Source organism: Giraffa tippelskirchi, chromosome 10 (genome assembly GCF_054371585.1).
Source record: "Giraffa tippelskirchi isolate mGirTip1 chromosome 10, T2T-mGirTip1v1.2.pri, whole genome shotgun sequence".
Classification (NCBI taxonomy): domain Eukaryota; kingdom Metazoa; phylum Chordata; class Mammalia; order Artiodactyla; family Giraffidae; genus Giraffa; species Giraffa tippelskirchi.
The window spans coordinates 124,690,474-124,712,500 of record NC_137284.1 but is presented as its reverse complement, the minus strand read 5'-3'; the positions used below and the strand labels follow the sequence as shown (position 1 = coordinate 124,712,500).

At 41.0% G+C, this 22,027-nt stretch overlaps 1 protein-coding gene across 1 annotated transcript in view; it reads right to left on the bottom strand.

Annotated features, from left to right (window-relative positions):
- Nucleotides 1-4,380: 4,380 nt before the first annotated feature.
- Nucleotides 4,381-22,027, bottom strand: part of LOC145522480 (uncharacterized) — a 51,659-nt gene continuing 34,012 nt past the window's right edge. Inside the window, exons 4-7 of the mRNA XM_081531170.1 lie at nucleotides 19,992-20,075; nucleotides 7,125-7,202; nucleotides 5,682-5,774; nucleotides 4,381-4,754 (exon numbers count right to left, since the gene is read on the bottom strand). Of these exons, the coding sequence (XP_081387296.1) occupies nucleotides 7,131-7,202; nucleotides 19,992-20,075 (156 nt within the window). The 3' untranslated portion in view covers nucleotides 4,381-4,754; nucleotides 5,682-5,774; nucleotides 7,125-7,130. The remainder of the gene's footprint in view (nucleotides 4,755-5,681; nucleotides 5,775-7,124; nucleotides 7,203-19,991; nucleotides 20,076-22,027) is intronic.

Below are 22,027 nucleotides of genomic sequence, written 5' to 3'. Positions count from 1 at the left end.
TCAATGCTGTCCTGTTCCTCCTCTAGACCTCACTACTTGGGAGCCTGGAGGAGAGCTGGGGGACTTTAGAAGCCTTCCTTAACTGTCCACTTGCTTCTGGAAGGGAGGTACCTCTGGACTTTGTTCTGATTTTTCCTGATTCCACCTACTACTTGGTGTTTCCCCAGAGGTGTTCTATGGGGGTTTTCAAGTTTCCTCCCACCCTCCCCAATTCAGCCTCAGCTACCATTATTTCTCTGTGCACCTCCCAGACCCTGACTTGGTGGCTCCTGAAGGAATCCCCTGGCTCCGGCATCCAGCTCCTCCACTAATGTCTGGGCTCCCATAGGTGGAGCCAGTGAAAGGCTGGGGTCCTCTTTCACATCATTCAAGCATGGAAGAAAGGTAGGTAGGCTAGAGATTGTCCTGCCCTTCCTAGATATTTCTATCATAGTCCCTCCAAGTTCTGATACTCATGCCTTCAGAAATTTCTAGACTGAATGAAGGTCACAGGTTGCATATTCCTGCAAGCTTTGCCACACCTCAAGGCTAACGCATCAAGCTCTTCTAAGAACCCTGGCATTCACCCCTCTAGGGAAATATCCTAGGGAAGGTCTGACAGCTTTGGGAGTTCAGAAGACCTCCAATTAAAGAATGAGATGCCAACTTCCCTTTAATTCAAGTACCCCAGTCATTACAAATGATTCTTCTGGAGCCCCCTCACTTTGTTCTGGAAGAGGAAACACACTCTTCTTGGCTCCTTGAGAGCAGACTGGTACCAGGGTACTGAATTTCCCACATGGCCCTGACTAAGCTCTCTTCTCTAGCAGGGGAGGGAGGGCCTCGTAGGATAGTGCTTGATGGCAGTGGGACCATCCTGCTGCTTCTCAGACACCCTAAAGGGTAGTGTCTGGTCCTCATGTATGATGATGTCTTATGGGTCTTGTTAGAATAGAAAGATACCTCTGATTCCAATGGTATTAAATATCTTGTTATACTGGCAAAATTGGACATGACTTAAAAGTGACTTTTCTGTGGGGAAATACAGTTCCAAAAAATGCAAGTTCTGTGGTAAGCGAGGGACAATTGAATGAAAGATTATATTTCATACAGCCTGTTTCCACCAGTCTTGAAATAACTTTTGTATGTAGGGCTTAAAGAATGAGCTTTTTCTTCATGACAGTTAGAGGAAGGAGACCCGAGTTGAGCTCAGTTTCCCAGATCACAGGCAATGAGCCACAGGACAGATCAAGATCGAGTCATGGAGTATACGCTGTATCACACACCACCTGTTTAGAATCCTCTTGCGAATTCAGCTACTAACTTAGAGCCTAAAGACCTCTGGGTCATCTGTGCATCCATTCTTCCTCCATCCTTCTGCCCATCCATCAGTCCATCTCAGTGTCTTGATAGTTATCAATTAAACTGTTATAGCACAGTGTTTAATTATGTGGTCCTGAAAGGTCGATTGTAGCAGAATCATCTGGAGTATTAACTATTAACAAGTACCCCAGATAAATCCAATTAAAGTTTGGGAAACTAATGAGAAATTCAAGTTTGTGAAACTCTGGGCTACACTGAAAACTCTAGTATATTCTCACCAATGAAATCAGTGGTTAGTCTTGCTAGTGACATTTCCCAGGCCTGAATAACCTCATGAAGAACCTTCCCTCGAGACCTAGTCCAACATGTTTTATTCACATACAAACTTTAATGTGTACATCTAAATAAAGTGAGTCTGCAAGTGTTTGCTCAGTATGTGAAAAGCTTTTTTTTTTTTTTTTAAGTTCAGAGAGTTCAAATCAAAAGTAAGCTGACTTCCTGTCTGATCTCCTTATATCACCTAATAGCAAGGACTTTCCACTGTCTGAAATTATTGTTTACTTATTTGTTTTCAGTTCATTCTACACCTTTGCAAATTTGAAGGTAAATTCTTTGATATTAAGAATCTTTCCTGTTTGTTCACTATGATCCCAGTACCTGGGTTAGAACCCAGCGTATAAGAAGCCTGCAGTTAGCTTTTGTTACTGACTCAACAAGCCACGCAAATATACATGAGTAAAAGTGGAAACAGTGGATGACTTTATTTTCTGGGGCTCTAAAATCACTGCAGATGGTGATTGCAGCCATGAAATTAAAAGACACTTACTCCTTGGAAGGAAGGTTATGACCAATCTAGACAGCATATTAAAAAGCAAAGACATTACTTTGTCAACAAATGTTCCTCTAGTCAAGGCTATGGTTTTTCCAGTGGTCACGTATGGACATGAGAGTTGGACCATAAAGAAAGCTGAGTGCCAAAGAATTGATGTTTTTGAACTGTGGTGTTGGAGAAGACTCCTGAGAGTCCCTTGGACTGCAAGGAGATCCAACCAGTCCATCCTAAAGGAGATCAGTCCGGGGTGTTCATGGAAGGACCGATGCTGAAGCTGAAACTCCAGTACTTTGGCCACCTGATGCGAATAGCTGACTCATTTGAAAAGACCCTAATGCTGGGAAGGATTGGGGGCGGGAGGAGAAGGGGACGACAGAGGATAAGATGGCTGGATGGCATCATCGACTCGATGGACATGGGTTTGGGTGAACTCCGGGGGTTGGTGATGGACAGGGAGGCCTGGCGTGCTGTGGTTCATGGGGTCGCAAAGAGTCGGACACGACTGAGTGACTGAACTGACTGAAAACACAAATTTTGCTAAAATAATCAGGATGCACTGAAGTGGACTAGGAGGTCACAGAGGACTAATGAGTGGATGAGGTTAATTTTGGAAATATTCCTAGAGGTATCAACCTTGAGCTGAAATCTGAAAACACTTCTGAAAGGTGTCAAGAATGGAAAGTAGAAACTCTCTCCTCATCTGTGTTCAGGCAGAGGCCTTGAGGCAGAAATTGAGAAATGGGTTCTGAAAAATCAGAAGCCCAGCTTCACTGGAGCAGAGAAACCCTGGAGAGAAAGAACACATGAGATGGGCACTGAGGTGGGGCAGGTGGAGGGGAGTTGGAATCAATGGTCAGAAGTTTCTATTTAGTCCAGATGGTAATAGAAGGCCACTGGAGGGCCATGTTTACACATTTTCAAAATCCAATTAGGATACCACATGTTTTTATGGTCTAATCACCCAGTTTGGACCCATTAAATAAATTAGTTGAAAGAGAAAAACAAAGGGAAAAATAAAACGATGTGTCATTCAAGAGCATTAGGAAATCATGGGATAAAAGTGCGAACTTGGAGTGTTTGACCTGGAACCAAATTAATCCAAATGTGATCTTGATGACTGAGTCACCAACTGAACCAGGTGCATGCTGATGTTTGAAAATATGAATGGATAAGAAGAAGAGGAAAAATAAAAAAAGATGGTGGTTTGGGGGTGAAAAATAGGCATCTCTCTCCCTTTGGATGGTTTAGACATCTCCCAGCTGAGGGTGGAAGGTTAGGCCCAGCTGATTTCTCATGCTCCATTCCAAGCTCTAGAGTCTAACTGTTCTGTAAGAGCACTGGTTGAGATGCAGGAGGAGGAAGCAGCTGTTGGAGAATAATTCCCTCTGGAGATTAAGGAAAGCCAGCCATCCAGATGGGCTCAGACAGAGAGAGGAAGATGGAGAGAAAGCAGCCTCGGGAAGAGCCTAGGACTGTGGTACCTACTGTCCATCCTTTCCTCTGCCTTCACCACAAATTAGAACCTACAGAAAACAGTGCGTAATGATCCAACAAGAGTGGGAAGACAGAGAGAAGGCTGTTTTCTTGAGACAGTTACCATCCTCATTCTCCTGTGCTAAGACAACCTTATGGTTTAGAACCCCATGACTCAAAGTGTGGTTCCCCTGTGGGGGCACCCACAACCCCCAGGGCCTTGTGAGAAATGTGGAGACTTAGACTCACTCTGGGGTTACTAAAGAAGAATCTGCACTTTCACAATCTTCCCCGTGTGATTCATAAGCATGTTAAAGTTTGAAAAGCACTGTGTTTAGAGGATCTGGAGCAAACTAGATAAGATAAAATGAGAGGTGAGGAAAGTGAGTGAATTGTAATCCCATGGGACAGGAAGCAGAGTAAGTGCCCCCCCCCACCCCGTCCCAATTAAACTTGGACAGGTTACAGGAACTGCTCCAGACCCACCCACGTATATCCAACCATGGAGATTCGGACTCACAGATGTACACTTGTGTACACAAATACAAGTCACTGGGAATTGCATTGGTGGGAGAATTTCTGCTCTTTCCAACTTCAGATCAGCTAGTTTTGGTCTTTACAACGTGACTTCAGAGCTACTGTCTCTTCCCTGCATTACACCCAGTTCCTTTCATCAATTATATTTTATGTTCTTTCCCTGTTTTCCTTCATACTTCACTCTGGTCTCTTTCTTGAGTGCAGCCCCAGGTCAACCAATAACCGGCGAGGCCAAATCAAGACAGTTAGAACCGTAGTTATTTGCCATTCAGCTGGAAAAATAATGATTCCCCAGCTTCTCAAGTGTGGAAATTTCCCGGAACCAGCCTCTTTCCAGGGCCTGGGGACCCTCCCGCATTAGCTCCAGTGAACTTTCCCTCACTCGTAAGTGTTTACTTATACTCCTCTTGAGGGTCCAGACTTGCTGAGCTCACACTCCACCGTGTTTCTTCCCATCACCTCAGAAGTTCCTTATTGCCTTTCCGTGTTATTTTTTAGTCTCTGTAAAGGGGAGGGCATTAGCCTGACTTAGGGCAGCGGTTTGACCCCGTTTCATGACTCTGTGGCCCTGGTCAAGCTCTCCAGTCTTCAGGAGCTGCGAATTCTTTACCTGTAGAATGGGAATAATAATATATGCACAGCTGCTATTATTATTTGAAATTTGTCATTATCAAAGAGGCAGTGTAACCTAAAGTTCTCAGCATGGCACCTGCACGTAGCAAGTACTTAAAAAATGATAAATGACATCAATCTGGGGACTTTGATGATAAATTCATTAGATAATCATGACTTTTAAGAAGCATGAGTCTATCCAAATGCCTCATTTACATTGTGATTACTTCAATTCTCTCTAGGCAGGGTTATGCTAAGATTTATGCAGGTTTCAGGAAAGAAGATTGTCTATTCAATTACACTAATCTTACACCCAGAGAAATTAAAATAAAAATGAAATAAGGCAAAAGAATTCAAAATCAGGAATGTATCCTGATCAAGCTATAGGTGTCCTTTTGGACTCTCGGGATCTATAACAAAAATTTCTAAATAAAAGGAAAAAGAACTTGACCTTGTTTAAGTATTTCCATATTCAGAAAGCTTGTACATATCTGTGTGAGTTACATGGCTGCCAGCACACTAAGGCCATCTGCAAGCCAGCATCGGTAGTCCAAGTAAGGAATGTCTGATAAAATCTTATAATGGGATTTTTTTTTTTTTAACTAAAAAGTCGCTTCTGTGATTGCAGAAAGTTTTGTCCCACGCAATTGACTGTGCTGTTTTAGGACAATGATAAACACAAATGGCATTTCACTTCAAACTGCGGAAATACTGCATGATTTCTGCTTCTTTGGCTGACCAGCCATTTATCACAGGTCATTTACATAGGGCCGGACGGCTTGGTAAACTAATCACTCAGCTCCTTCATGTGGTACTGTGTTCTTCTTAGTACATCATGTGAAATTAGTTTGATGATTTCAGTTCCTCCTCTTGGGATCCACAATCCTGTTCATAGACAAACCAAAAACAGTTTGGCTGAACCTACCAGTCTGGGCTTCCATCAGGGAATGACAGTGTCTTGATGTTGGATTCACGGACAGTCAGTTAGTCAACTTTGACTTCTGAGAGGACGCTTTGGCTGAGGACAGAGATAAAAATACAGTAATTTATAAAGAAAAAAGTGATGTCTATGTGTGCATAGGTATATATATGCATGTATTGTTTTATAACTTTGAGACAAGTTTTTATTTTTTTAATTTATTTTTAATTATAGTATAATTGCTTTACAATATTGTGTTTGTTTCTGTTGTACAACAGCATGAGTCAGCTGTAAGTATACACATGCCTCTTCCCTCTTGAACCTCCCTCCCACCTCCCCCATCTCAACCCTCTAGGTGATCAAAGTTTTATTTTTGCTTTATATCTATCACAGTGTTTGAAACTTAAAGAAATGAATTTTCTCTTCAAATTTGGATGTGTATATAAATATCATTTGTCTGGACTGAGCACACTCAATGCCGTGGCTTCTTGGTCTCCCATCTGCTCTGAAATCATCGAACTTTGTCTGTCTGTACACATGTGCAGATGTGTGACTTCACGAGTGTATGTGTGTGTGGCTGTGGTGGTGTGCTAATGGAGGAGGGCAAATATTCTGACAGAATTTCAAAGGGATACTTAATAAAATTTTGATCATGATGTATTTTAGTGGCTTTGAAAAAAAGAGAAACATTCCTTCAGTTTTTTTCTTTCTAATTTGGTTTATCTTTGTAATCTCTCACAGCAATATTTCTTGTCTCACACACTCTTCCCAAACTTTACAACTTTCCCACAAAAAGTGGGGTTTAAATTCCTTGTCTTTGAAACTGTGCTTTTTGGTAACTACCCCAATAAATAAAATATAGTGGACTTGAGGCTACGTGCCTTCTGAGGCTGGGCCATAAAGAGCTTGTAGCGTCTCTCTCTCTCTCTTAGTCTCTCCCACATGTGTTGGGAGCTCTGAGCTGATAGGTAAGAAGTACACCCTCCCAGCCGTGATGGAGGCAACCTCAGGAAAGACCACATCACAGAGGGAGTTGTGCCTGAGAAGCTCAGGGGTCCAACTCCCAGTTCTCTGAGTCTTCTCGGCTGAGGCAGTGAACTTGCATGGGGCCAAGGGAGCTTTCAGAAGACCCCACACCCCACCCTCCTGCTGTCCTCGCCTGAGCCAAGTACAGCCAGGTTTGAGCCCCCACCGCTGAGCTCGAGTGATCCAGATCCCCTCAAACCATATCCAAATCACTGATCTATGGGCAAAATAAATGTGATTAAGCTACTCCATTTGGAAGTGGTTTCTTACACAGCAGCAGATAACTGAAAACTATTAATACATCATGTGACATTAGCTTGATGATTTTTTTTTTCCTTTGGGGAATTTTTTAAAATTTGTGGAACCAAATTTTAAATAATCCAACTCAAAGACAAACCAAAACATTTGACTGAATCCACTAACCTGGGCTCACACAGGAGGGCTGTTGTGACTTGTGGTTGATTTGGTGAAAGTCAGTGGCTTCTGAGAAGGAGGCTTTGCCTAGAGAAGCAGATAATTTTTTTTTTAAGTGTACATAATGACATTGTGCTAATGCAGTTTCCTGGTTTTAATACTGAAATAGAGTTACATAAAATGAAGACATTGAGGCAAACTGGATGAAGGGTGCATGGGATCGCTCTGTGAATTTTTCCAACTGCATGTGAATCTAATTATTTTTTAAAAAATTGTAAGTGGTAAATACGAGTACATTTTTGTGTGTGTATTGGGGTGGAGTGGAGGATGTGGTGAATGGATTGATTTGGAATGGTAAACATTCTGGTGGAACTTCTGGTGACTCAATAAAAGTTTGATCATCATGTGTAGTAGCTACTTGAAAAAAAAAAGAAACATCAAATTTAGATATTTTTATTAATTCATTCATCACCACCCCCTCAGTCTCATGTCAAATTTAAGAAGTGAGAAAGGGCATTTTATTTTCAGTCAACTCACGTGATGTCCATACTGGAAAACCATTATATGTGTTAATAAAATGGATCTGAAGACTGTAAAAGAATCCCCACTTCTCTGGGTGGGTTCCAGGTTCTTCCAGGCTACTGAGAGGACTTGGAGATGTGACTGCCAGGCTAGAGGTGATGATCTCTGAAGAGAAAAGCTACCAAACTTGGCCTTCATCCCAGGAATCAGTTTGAACAGATGACTAAGGAGATTTTTTTTCAACAAGAGAAAAGGAAATAAGGCAGAGTTGCACAGCCACACCGGAGAAGGCAATGGCACCCCACTCCAGTACTTTTGCCTGGAAAATCCCATGGACGGAGGAGCCTGGTAGGCTACAGCCCAGGGGGTCGCTGAGAGTCGGACACGACTGAGCGACTTCACTTTCACTTTTCCCTTTCATGCACTGGAGAAGGAAATGGCAACCCACTCCAGTATTCTTGCCTGGAGAATCCCAGGGATGGCGGAGCCTGGTGGGCTGCCGTCTATGGGGTCGCACAGAGTCGGACACGACTGAAGCGACTTAGCAGCAGCAGCAGCAGCACAGCCACACAGCCTCCCTAAGAAAATTGTTACTCAACTTTCTGAATTCCCTTTCTGGTTTAATTATTAGATTTATTTTACTGGTAGTTGGGGGAAGGTGGAAGACATAATGCTTTAGAGGTCTGACACAGAATTCACAGGACCCATAAAGCAGGTGGGAGAAATTGGGAAAGACCAAATGAAAGTGTATAGCATACAATTAGTCATTGTATGGAGTGTACTGGAAATCTATTCATTTATCAATAACATACCTAAGAATTGTGCTTTTTTAAAATTAAAAAAAAATTTGTTTTCATTTTTGGCCTCACAGTTGGCAGGATCTTTGTTGCCCGACCAGGGATTGAACCAGTGCCTGCTGCAGTAGAAGCATGGAGTCCTAACCACTGGACTGTCAGGGAATTCCCAGAATTGTTACTTAAAAAAAAACAAACCCAAAAACAAAAAGGTATCACTGCAAGCAGAGCCTTTTAATTGAAGGAGAGAGAATTAGAGGCAGGAGATACTGCTGTGGATCCTAAACATTGAGAAGACTTTTTCTCCTCAACAGTCTGATGGTCATTGAAGGAGTCAGGAGTGAAAAGATGGACTATAAATTTGATATGTAGCTCAAATAAGAGGCTCTTGTCTCAGAAAGGAGATCAATTAATTGATAGTGGCATGAATGGAGGCTTTTCAGTTTGCATGGGTTGATGGCATGTACACTCTTGTATGTGTGTGGGTGGGTGGGTGGGTGTGTGCGTGGGTGTATACATGCTGATTTTAAGCAATTGATGCAGTGAAATAAATTAGAATATATTGCTGGAAATGGTTGTGACCAGACACTTTCAAACTTGACTGATCATTAGAGCCTGTAGTGTTTTTAAAGTGTATATTCCCAGGCCTGACTCCAGACCTCATGAGTCAGAATCTTTGAAAGCAGAGCCCTAAATTCTAGATTTTTAAGTTCTCCCCAGGTGATTCTTTATATCACTCAGCTTTGGAGAACTAGGTAGGAATGAATGGATGTTTCAGTTTCCCATCCTTCAGGTAACACTGGCATTTAGCCATTTCTATTCAACCTCACAGAGGTAACAAGACTGTCCATGGGCAGTTCCTGATGGAGCCTTTCAGACAATGAACTCCGGAGACAACAGCAGACCCGATGTGAACTCTCCACAGTGTGGGAAACATAGTCACAGAGACTTTATTACCAGATTTGTCTATTTTAATGCAAGAATCCATTTACACATATCCCCACAAATCTCTTTCCTGCTTCCTCCCTTGACACAAAAGGTCCCCAGGCTCTGTGTGGCAGTAGGAGTTGGGGTGTGCCAGGAGGGACGCCCTCAGGAAAGACCCCCTTCTCAGCACGATGTCTGCATTCAGTTAGATTGGCTTCAAAGATCTGGTATTTTAGGGAGTCCTCCAGACTGAGAGCACTTGTTGTTAAAAGGAATGGGTGATCATAAAATTGGTTCTTTATGAAAACACCCTGTCTGGCCAGATTGACAAAGGGAAAAGGGCTTTACTCAAAAATGGATTCTTCTCAGTCTTGTGATCAGTGTAGAGTTTTATCTTGATCGTCTCCATCTAATTCAGGAAGGGTTAACTTCTGTTCCTTATAAGCCTCAAACCTGAATGGCTTGACAAGGTTAACTTTTTCTTCCTATCTCAATGCACTGGAGGCCACTTGGGTCTGTGTTCTACAGGGTTACTCAGAGACCCAGCACCCTTCCTTCTTGTTGTTTTGCCACCTTCCAGGGTCTCAGACTACTCCACTCAAGTCTTTGGATTAGGCCAGCATGTGAGGAATGAGGAAATAATATGGAAAATCCAAGGGAGGTTTGTTGTGGTTACAGGATAGGGATTCTGTGAACTAGAAGTCAGGTTAATGGCCCCACTAACTGCAAGGGAGACTACAAAATGTAGGCTAGCTATGCTGCTGCTGCTGCTGCTAAGTCGCTTCAGTCGTGTCCGACTCTGTGCGACCCCACTGACGGCAGCCCACCAGGCTCCGCCGTCCCTGGGATTCTCCAGGCAAGAATACTGGAGTGGGTTGCCATTTCCTTCTCCAGTGTATGAAAGGGTAAAGTGAAAGTGAAGTCGCTCAGTCATGTCCGACTCTTAGCGACCCCATGGACTGTAGCCTACTAGGCTCCTCCGTCCATGGGATTTTCCAGGCAAGAGTACTGGAGTGGGGTGCCATTGCCTTCTCTATAATTGTAATTATAATTACAATTATAATCTTTGATAATTACTACTTGCCGGGAGCCAGCTCACGAGATCCCCACTCATGACAGAGTCATGAGGAGAAGGACTGACGAGCAGAGCAACTCAGGCCTCAGGGATTCTTGAGAGGCTGTCTCTGCACTCACCTTAAAAATGACATCTCTCTTTCTGATGCTTGCTATAATAAACCTCTTCTTATTTTCTATGTTAGGTAAAAGTAGAAACAGGCTTTGGTGAACACACAGTCTTTGCCACCATCTCTTTGACAGTTTTGAAAATATGATGTGATGAGAATATATTTATCTGTGTGGTTTCCCTCCCCCAAACCCATAACCCCCAGCTACTCATGAGAAAAACATCACACCAATCCCCACTGAGGGATAGTCTACAGAATGCCTGAGTAGACTCCTCCAAGTGGCTAGAGTCAGTCATCAAAAACAAAGAAAGTCTGAGGAACAGTCACAACCAAGAAGAACCCAGAGAAACCTGTAAGTAAATATAATGTAGTGTCCTGGGTGGGATCCTGGGAAAGGAAAAAGGGTTTTAAATAGAAAGGAAGGGAATTTGCATACACTAGGGACTCTGATTAATAACAAGGTATCAATACTTGTTCATTAGTTGTGAAAAGTGTGTCATAGTGCAAGATGATAATAATAGTGGAATCTGGGCTTGGGGCACGTGGGGACTCTCTGTACCACTTCCACAGTTTTTCTATAAAACTAAAACTGTTTTAAACTTTTTGAAAGGTTAAAAGTTTTTTTAAAAGTGAAGTGCCATGAAACCCTACTATAGCTGTTTTTCTGCCAGAGCCATGAAAAACCACTTTGTCTACTGAGAAATGATTACTCTGGTCTCCCCATTAAACTCATTTATTTAACTTATACCCGTTCCTTCTGCCTTTCCTTACCTCCACGTGGTCATTTATCAAGAACAATTCTTAATCCCATGCTTCATGCTCCTCTAAGACCATGGACCGAAACAATAAATAATGTAAAAAATTAAAAGCTCTTATATTGCTGTTTTAAAACACACAAACATGTCCTTAGACACACTTGTGTACACACACACAAACAGATGGTTCAGGAAACCTCTCACCTGGTTGTCACTGGGATTACTACTTTTAGACTTTTCCTATCACAAACTCTGTTATTAACAATAACTTACACAGAAACTTATTTTCATCATATTTTGCCCCCTTTCCATGCCATCTCAAAATGTTTTGTACAGTTTGTCAAATATATTTAAAAATTTCACCAAAAGTTAGTAGAGTAGAACTTCAGAATAATAATAATACAGGAATATTTCTCATTAAAAAAAGATTTCCTATTTAAAAGCTCTCCCAGATTAATTTGGAAAATACAGTATTCCATAATACATTCCTGGATATTTACATAGGCATGTATAAAAGTCTGAGAACTCCCACGATAAAAAGATTTATCTCATTTGGTTTAATCTAACATTTCTCAAACTGTTTTGACCTGGAAATTTGTTTTGTTTTTATTTTTATTTTTCCCTGTGTTATCTATTATGCACTAACCTCCTACGGAACTAGTGATTCTTTACCTGCATTTAGATAATGTTACATTCAAAAGTGATGTTAAATAATTTTTGACTTCTTTCACACATTCAGAGAGAAGGGAAAAGAAGCAGTCTTCTTCCAGTCATAGGCTAATACTAAACCCTCTTTGGGGAGCTTATTGGGTGGATTAAAGGACAAACTTAGCCTACATAATTATCCTTCTTCTTGGCTGGTGAAGACCAGTGCAAAATGTCTGGGAGACCTGGCAGCTTAGTGTTGATGAAACAGGAAAAATCTGATGACTTTCATTAAATCAAGAACTTCAATCTCAGACAAGAAGTAGGAAGACTGGTGCCTGGTTGTTAACAAGGGAGGCCCTAGGAAGGAAAGTCAGTTAGGGAGTGGGATAAAGGAGTGGGTACAGATAGGGCGCCTTGACAGCCCAGCTACAAGCCTTATACCTGTCCTTAGAGCTGACATCTATTTATCATATATTGTGTGCTGAGCCCTGTGGTAAGCACTTTACCCAAGAAAGTTGATCTAATATTCACAATAACCTCTGAGACAAGCTCCCAGTGATCCTCACTTCACAAATAAGGATGGTTAAGAATGTGTTCTTGATCAGTAAGTCGTGAGGTCATGACTCAGATTCAAACAATCAGGCTGTAGAGCTGAAGCTTGTCAGTTCAGTTCAGTCGCTGAGTCGTGTCCGACTCTTTGCCACCCCATGAACTGCAGCACGCCAGGCCTCCCTGTCCATCACCAACTCCCGGAGTCTACCCAAACCCATGTCCATCGAGTCAGTGATGCCATCCAACCATCTCGTCCTCTGTCATCCCCTTCTCCTCCTGTCCCCAATCCTTCCCAGCATTAGGGTCTTTTCCAATGAGTCAACTCTTCACATGAGGTGGCCAAACTATTGGAGTTTCAGCTTCAACATCAGTCCTTCCAATGAACACCCAGGACTGATCTCCTTTAGGATGGATTGATTGGATCTCCTTGCAGTCCAAGGGACTCTCAAGAGTCTTCTCCAACACCACAGTTCAAAAGCATCAATTCTTCAGCGCTCAGCTTTCTTCACCGTCCAACTCTCACATCCATACATGACCACTGGATAAACCATAGCCTTGACTAGACGGACTTTTGTTAGCAAAGTAATGTCTCTGATTTTAAATATGCTATCTAGGTTGGTCATAACCTTCCTTCCAAGGAATAAGCGTCTTTTAATTTCATGGCTGCAATCACCATCTGCAGTGATTTTGGAGCCCAAAAAAATAAAGTCTGACACTGTTTCCACTGTTTCCCCATCTATTTCCCATGAAGTGATGGGACCAGATGCTATGATCTTAGTTTTCTGAACGTTGAGCTTTAAGCCAACTTTTTCACTCTCCTCTTTCACTTTCATCAAGAGGCTCTTTTGTTCTTCTTCACTTTCTGCCATAAAGGTGGTGTCATCTGCATATCTGAGGTTATTGATATTTCTCCCGGCAATCTTGATTCCAGCTTGTGTTTCTTCCAGCCCAGCATTTCTCATGATGTACTCTGCATATAAGTTAAGTAAGCAGGATGACAATATACAGCCTTGATGTACTCCTTTTCCTATTTGGAACCAGTCTGTTGTTCCATGTCCAGTTCTAACTGTTGCTTCCTGACCTACATACAGGTTTCTCAAGAGACAGGTCAGGTGGTCTGGTATTCCCATCTCTTTCAGAATTTTCCACAGTTTATTGTGATCCACACAGTCAAAGGCTTTGGCATAGTCAATAAAGCAGAAATAGATGTTTTTCTGGAACTCTTGCTTTTTCAATGATCCAGCAGATGTTGGCAATTTGATCTCTAGTTCCTCTGCCTTTTCTAAAACCAGCTTGAACATCTGGAAGTTCACGGTTCACGTATTGCTGAAGCCTGGCTTGGAGAATCTTGAGCATTACTTTGCTAGCGTGTGAGATGAGTGCAATCGTGTGGTAGTTGGAGCATTCTTTGGCATTGCCGAAGCTTGTACCACTGTGTTATCTGGTGTCACTTCTATCGACTTTTTTTTTTTTAATTATTAGACTGAACTAGTGACAGCTCTTCACTATTCTCCTCCTGCCCTCTCTATCTCTTCCCTTTCTTTTTCTCTCCATCTGTTAGTATGCCCTACTTATCTGACACACAACCCTTTTCTGGAAGGAGTCAGGGCACTGGTATGTCCCCTCCAAATTCTATATTTCTGATAGAGGTGGAGGGTATGGCCTTTCCTCACAATGGGCAAGATGTACCTCTTCTCTCCAAGTGTGGTTACTTGGTAATCACTCTCGTTGACAAGCGACACTAGCTTTGCAAACAACTCCATTCATTAGCACCTATAGCCTTGGCTACCGGCTGCCATGATTGTTGGAAGACCCGCCTTCTAAGCAACCACCCTCCCCCACTGCCACTGTACCACGGAGGAAACGCTAGACACTTGAGGAAGATTCTGTGAAAATCAAAGAACAGTTGACAGGCTGGAACCCAAGGATAAGCCCCATAAGGATGCCTAGTGTTGTTCTTAGGGGCCCAAATATTCCCACCTTCCCAACACCCACCAGGATATGTCTTAGGAAAGATGGTGTTTTGCTATCCAATTGCCCCATAGGGGAACATTTTCCTTATTGAAGTCACTACAATTTGATGTTTGTTCCTTAGTTTTCTTGGCTCTTCAGGGAAATACATTTCTGAAAATTATTGTTTTCATTTTTTATTGTTTGATCAGGGCGGATGCCTGTTACCTAATCTCAGAGAGCAATGCACATATCAAACAAAATAGAAATATACTGCTTTCCATTTAAAAATGTAATGGCCTACAGGTCATTACATTGAGAATGGACTCACCAATGTAGAGCCCATGGATTCCTGTGGCCTTGACTCACCTGGTTCTGATTCATATTTTTTCGTTTCTTTTCTTTGCCCTTTATACTCCAGTTTGGTTTTTTTCTAATTACAAAAACATGGTAGAAGAATCTAGGAAACATATATTAGTGGGGGAAAATGAAGAAGAAAATAATGATCTTTTATAATCCCACCATTCTGCAATAACCATGGTTAACATCTTCCAGACATTTTAATATGTATACTTGCATACATAAACCAGATGTCAACTGGGTCTCTCTGCTCTTTATTATCTAGATAAGATGCCTTGGTCCTTCATTTCATTGCTTTTCTCGGGATTTTGGCAACTTCCCAGGATCTCACATTCTAATGATCACCTGTGACTCTAACTTCCTGCTTCTTCTGAATTCCATTCTCTACTCTTCAGCTTACAGCTGTTCCTTTATTTTGCTTTGGCCATAGACCCAAATGTGGAAATAAGGCTCTTTCCTTGATTGGATAGTAACAACAAATCATCCAAACAAGGAGTTTTTGATGCGTAGCTGACTTCAAGTTCAGGATGTGAAGGCCATTACTTGAATATTAGACATATTTTTCCTTAGAGATCTTGGTCTTTAAGCTATGTTAGTCAGCCATGCACTTTCTCCCCTATTTCCAATCTGTGTTTGCTTTCTCCCTCTCGCAAGCAGAAATCATATTCTTCACTCCCCACTCCCCGCCAACAAAGCATTCAGTTGTCTAAAGACCTTGCTCACAAATTTCGGGAATTCCTTTTGTATACACAAAAGTCTCCCCCTACACCAACATTATCAAGAGGGCAGGAGTTATTGGATAAGTACCATTCACATCCCCAGGTGTGGCATGAAGTTTCCACTGAGATAGAGATGCAGTGCATGTTGAAGTCAAGGGAGGGGAAACTAAGACATTCCACATGGTGGGGATTTCAAAGGAAATGTTAAAAAACTGTTTCATAGTTCTTAGGCCCCTCCCTCACATCACAAAAAGACAAGAATTAACACTGAGAAAGCCTTTAGAAAAACTTCAATGGGACTTCCCTGAGGGTCCAGTGGTTAAGAATCCACCTTCTAATACAGGGGACCAGGATTGGATCCCTGGTCAGGGAACTAAGAGGCCACGCACTGCAGGGCAACTACGTCTGAGAGTCACAGTTAGAATCCTGAGTCCACATGCCTCAGCTAGAGAAGCCCATGTGCCACAATAAAAGACCCTGCATGCTGCAATGAAGATCACGTGTGCCACAACTAAGACTGATGCAGCCAAAGAAATAAGTAAAGATCAAAAAAAAAGAAAGAAAGAAAGAAAGACTTCACTGAACACAACAGTTAGTGAGCTATGAGAATTCCCATCTCAGTATGGGGACTGGATACTTTCCATTCCACATCAAGTTCTTGGTTAAAAGAGCAAAGCTTCAAGGACCACTCAGAATTGATTTGATATGTGTTCTTCTTCATCAGGGAGATACAGTAGGCTGATGTCTGACTTGTGCTTATAAAATTTCAAGTGGAGCTGGGCTAGATGCACTAGGCTGAGACTACCTGCCCTCAGAGCAAAGGAAGGTACATATTTCTTATGGACCAGAGGTGGCCTCACAGTTAGGGAGAGTTGGTCAGACCATCTTAAATGCAGCCTGAGAGGATTTCCTGGGGGACTGGGGACTTACAGAGTCCCTGTCTGATGGGCTGCTGTGAGGAGGGTGACTGGTTGGCAGATCACCCTGCCATGACAAAGTCTTGGGAGATGCATTCAAATGAGTCCAGTGGAGTAGGAGGTTTGGGAGAGGTCAGCAGATGGCTAACCAGAGAAAGAGAGCTTCGGCTTCCAAACAAACTTCAAGATCAAGGCTCCTCTCATCACAGAACCAGTCAAAACTTTTCCTGCCCCCTTCCCCTATACCTCACCCTCAAGAACCCTGATCAGGTCAGAAACCACAGTTCACAAAGCAGGAAAATGGGGGAAAAGTGACGGAACAGAGTAGAGAATGAGGAAGGATCAGTAACACTTCCAGACACTTGGCCTGCAAAGGGTCTGAGTTAGAGAAGTTTTATCTTAAAACCAGGTTCTAAGATTTGAGAATTAAGTGCTAAAATGAATGTGTGCGTGTGTGCTAAGTCGCTTCAGTCATGTCTGACTCTTTGCAACCCCATGGACTGTAGCCTGCCAGGCTCCTCTGTCCGTGAGATTCTTCAGGCAAGAATACTGAAGAGGATTACCACACTCTCCTCCGAGGGGTTTTCTCAACCCAGGGCTTGAACCCATATCTCTTATATGTCTCCTGCATTTGCAGGTGGGTTCTTTGCCACTAGTGCCACCTGGGAAGCCTGCTAAAATGGCTAAGCAAAGCAGAATATGGGGCTCCCTAAGTTTCCATCTGGAGAATTCCTCCTGCCTAATAAAGTTGGAAGAAGTGGTGAAAAACAAAGATGCTAACTGATGAATTTCCCTGGATTGTGTGAACTATATCATAACATGATTTTGAAATTATTAACAATTACAAATAATTGTTAGCAAGTATTAACAATTGTAACTGAAGAATTTTGGTTATTTGGGGGAACCTCCCTGGTTATTCAGTGGTTAAGATTCTGTGCTTCCAATGCAGGGGTTATGGGTTCAATCCCTGGTCAAGGAACTAAGATCCTACGTGCCTCACTGCATGGCCAAAAAAACAAACACCCCAAAACGTTAGTTATTTCTTACTTTTCTCTATATGCTGATATGATCACTTTGTGTAAGTTAAGAATCCATTTAGAACAACATGTAAGGTTACTGGATCAAGGCTTAGATTATGATGAAAACAATCAATAAATTGCCAGATCACAACAATTTACATTTCGTTCATGCATACACTTGTCATAGAACATTAGAACCTTTAAGTTTTGCCATCTTTAAAAAATTTTTATTTATTCGTTAGTTGCAGCCTGCAGGATCTGTTAGTTGTGGCATGCGGGATCTATTTCCTTGACCAGGGACTGAACTTGGGCCTTCTGCACTGGAAACACGGAGTCTTAGCTATTGGACCACCAGGGAAGTTCCAAGTTCTGCCACCTTAAAGTGACTTTGCTCTGCTGACTCGGATCCCTTGTGGGTTGATTTATCATGTGACTGTCAAAGGACTACACTGTTGCCTAGTTTTTGAACTGGTGTTTTCCTTCATTCTCGCTTCTATATTTATGAACGCATTTTAGAAATCCAACCTGTTCATATATTAGAAGCTGCTTGAATGTTGTTTTTGTAGTTCTTAGGATTACAATAGAGAACCAAAAATGCACCGTTATTTGTATGTCTTGGATAAATCACCTATACTTGGGGTGGGGAAACAAATTCAGCAGATCAGAATTTTCAGCCTCATATTTTTATTTCTTTAAATTTTTTAAAGATGAATTTATTTACTTTAATTGGAGGATAATTACTTTACAATATTGTGTTGGTTTTTGCCATACATCAACATGAATTGGCCACGGGAATATATGTGTCCCCCCCCCATCCTGAACCCACCTCCCTTGTCCCAGAGCACTGGCTTTGGATGCCCGGCTTCATGCATCAAACTTGCACTGGTCATCTATTTTACATATGGTAATGTACACCTTTCAATGCTATTCTGTCATATTTTTCTTCTGAGAAAGACCTGACTGCTTCTGTTAACCTCATAGCCTCAGCTAATGCTGTAATTAGGGTTGATTCAGTAAATATAGCTTCCGGCTGAGGGGGTGTTGTTGGTAAATGTTCTGGTCTTGAACTGTGCAAGGAATACAAATGCTATGGGGTGTTGGAGGCCTTTGGCTATAGGAAAACAAACATATCTCTTAACTATCTTAAAAAATATTTGAAAATAGGATTTCAATGAGTAGCAATCCCCTCTGTCTATATTTGGCTATGAAGTACCTTCCCATGAATTATAATTCCTAGCTGGCTGTCACTTGTCATTCTCCCTGTGTTCAATATTCACCAACATAAAGGTCCTATTTTGCCAACTCCCAGCACTTAATTTTCATTCTCATTCATTTTACGTTTCTCTTAGAGGGAAAATAACACTCAATTGTCAAGGGGATTGAATGAATTGTAAATAACAAATGTTATCTTACTCCCTGGAACTTATCTCATGCTATGTTATGGATTTACCAGGTCCCACAAGATATCAAAGATATGAGTCTTAAAGGGGAAAAGTCTTCATACTAGTATATGAAAAAATTCCTAAATTCCAGAAGGGTGAATGAACAGATGGATACTTTTGGGACATGTGTGTGTGTCATTTTTGTTTTACATTTCTTTGGCTCTGCAAGAGAACGCGTTTTCTACAAAGTATGGTAGCTGAAGTGAAGGATAATATTAAACTAAACCTGGAAACAAGAAATGAAAAGTAAATAGTTTAGCAAAAGTGTGGTTCCATATGTTAATTTTGAAGAGTTTCGTTATCGAAACACAGATTTAAAACAATGTGGCCATGGACTAAGACACACAAAAAAGTAAATAGTGATTGATGTGATGGAGAACACTTTTCTTACCTAGAGGTGTAGATGCCATCTGACACACTCACATATGTATTTCCAGGTTTTACTCATTACAATAATCTAATGTTTTAATAAACTTCTATAAATGTAATGATAGGCCGGTGGTGTTGTTTTTTTTTTTTCCTGAATGGTGATTTCTTACATAGAAAATAGAGCACCAAGTGGTTCTAGCAATGTGGAGCACTTAACTATTGCACCTCTTGTTGCAACATAAGAATTCCAGATAATCCTGGTGGCTCAGAAAGAATCTGCCTGCAATGCAGGAGACTCAGGTTGGATCCCTGGGTCAGGAAGATACCCTGGAGAAGGGAATGGCAACCCACTCCAGTATTCTTGCCTGGACAATTCCATGGATAGAGAAGCCTAGTGGGCTACAGTCCACGGGGTTGCAAAGAGTCAGACACAACTGAGTGACTAACACTATTACTATTGATAACAACACAGCAGTTTCTAAAACCTACCAAAGGGAATAAATAAATAAAAGGAATCTCTAGTTGCCAAAAATGAGAAGTCCCAGAATTACCATAGAGGCAGCCTCATCTGAAGTTGGTAATTAGATTTAGAAAGATTTCCTACAGTTCTTGGGGAGGAAGTACTGATGCTCACATGTAGAGAAGGAATGTGGACATTGACCCCATGAGGCATGGTGCTTGAATTGAGACTAGCGTTGAACCCTAGAAGGTTACTCACTCTGTGAAAGACCTTCATAGATAAGCCACCAGGATCAACTTGAAAAGCGGCACCACGGTTGCTCTGCCCAGGGCTCAGGGAAGACTAGAAAAAGAAACAAATAAGTCTCCAGCCTGCCACATGGGCAGTGACAGTCAAATTAACACTTCTAGCTAGTGCAGAATCTCAGCTCAGAAATTAACATGAACACTGCTCTCACACAGGTGAAATGCTTGCATATTTTGGAAAAACAAAACCATTAAGGATTCAGAGCTAAAGGGACTTACAGAGAATAAAAGAGAGACCCTTTATTGAACATCTTTTCATGTGCCTCTTGGCTATCTGTATGTCTTCCTTGGAGAAATGACTGTTAAGGTCTTCCACCCATTTTTTCTTTTTTTGATTGGGTTTTGCCTTTTTTTTTTTTTTTGATATTGTACTACATGAGCTATTAGCATATCTTGGAGGTTAATCCCGTGTCAGTTGCTTCATTCCCAAATATTTTCTCCCATTCTGAGGGTTGTTTTTTGTCTTGTTTATGGTTTCTTTGAAACTAAAACAGTATTGTAAAGCAACTATACCCTAATAAACAAAAATGACATTTTCAGGCAAACAATGAGTGGGAGTTATTTCTTTAAAGTGTTTGATGAGGTAACTACCTAAGTGTGTGGTCAAATTAGAAGAAAATTAACCTTGGAGGGAGGAGTAGATAAAAAAAGCTGTGGTGAGAAAATGATTGTTAATACAAGAGGAAAATCGAAAGAGTATTGACTATTAAAAATATTTTTTAAACTATTTTGAGAGAGATTTAAAAGCCAGATAGAACTAAGATGCTAGAATATAACACCACAGAGGATGGGAGATGCTCCATACAACTATTGTATTTTGAGTTCCTTATAATGTTTGGGACAAAAGTAAAAATATGAATTTGCTGCATTAAATATGCTTACTAAAATTTTAAGATAAATTTGTGAAAATGATATAGAATATGTAGTTTTTTTATTCCAATAGATGAGAGGAAAGGAAATGTACAAGAAAAAAAAATAAAGGCAAGGGAAATAAATAGAAAACATAAATTAGCCCATATACTAGCATTCATAGTATCAATATAAATAAACTTATCAATGCATACAGTCTCTCACACTGAATTTTATTTTAACGATTCTAATACTAGTTATGATAGTTATTAATGCTGTTCACTAAATATTTCTTTTTTATTTTTAGCTTTTATTGATTTACGTTGGATTGGCCATAAAGTTCATTCTAATTTTTCCATAACATCTTATGAAAAAATCCAAATGAACTTTTTGGCCAACCCAATAGAAACATATACATTTAGTACATACATATGTAAATATAGAGAGACTGATTCCAGAATTCCAGATATAATATAAATCTAAAAGTGGATTTCACCTGCCTATCCCCTAGGAATGAGAGGTAGCAGTTGGGTATGACTGGTAACTCATAAGCTGGAGTAATGTGTGCCACACAGGGTTGGAAACCTTCACATTCAGGGCAAGACATATCAACTTTCCCCCTCCTTCTGTTGCAGAGAGTGATTGCTCTGAACCACAAGGTAAGGACAAACTGGAACGGAGCTCCCCATGCTGCCTTGAGAGACTTGCAGCTTGAAAGAGAGAGAGAAATATTCCTTGTTTTAAGTTGTTGAAATGTTAGAACTATTTATTATCACAGCATGACATAGCCCATCCTCTCTGATATATATGAGAGAAATATATGAAATGTAAAGTAAAAGAGGTGAAAGTAGACAGATGAGAAAAGAGATATAGGAAAACATTAATCGAAAGAAACCAGCATATTAATATTAATGTTAGGTAAAATATTCTTTAAGACAAAAATGAATTATTAAGGGAAAAGAAATAAAGAGAAAATATAAAATATATTGTCATATCAGAATAAAAGGAAAAATCTGCCAGGAAGATAACCATCCTGAATCTTTAAACATCTAATGCCATAGCCTCAAGATATATGAAGTCAGAAAGGACAACAGAATTACAAGGAGAGATGGACAAGTCCACAGTAATGTGCCAAGTCTT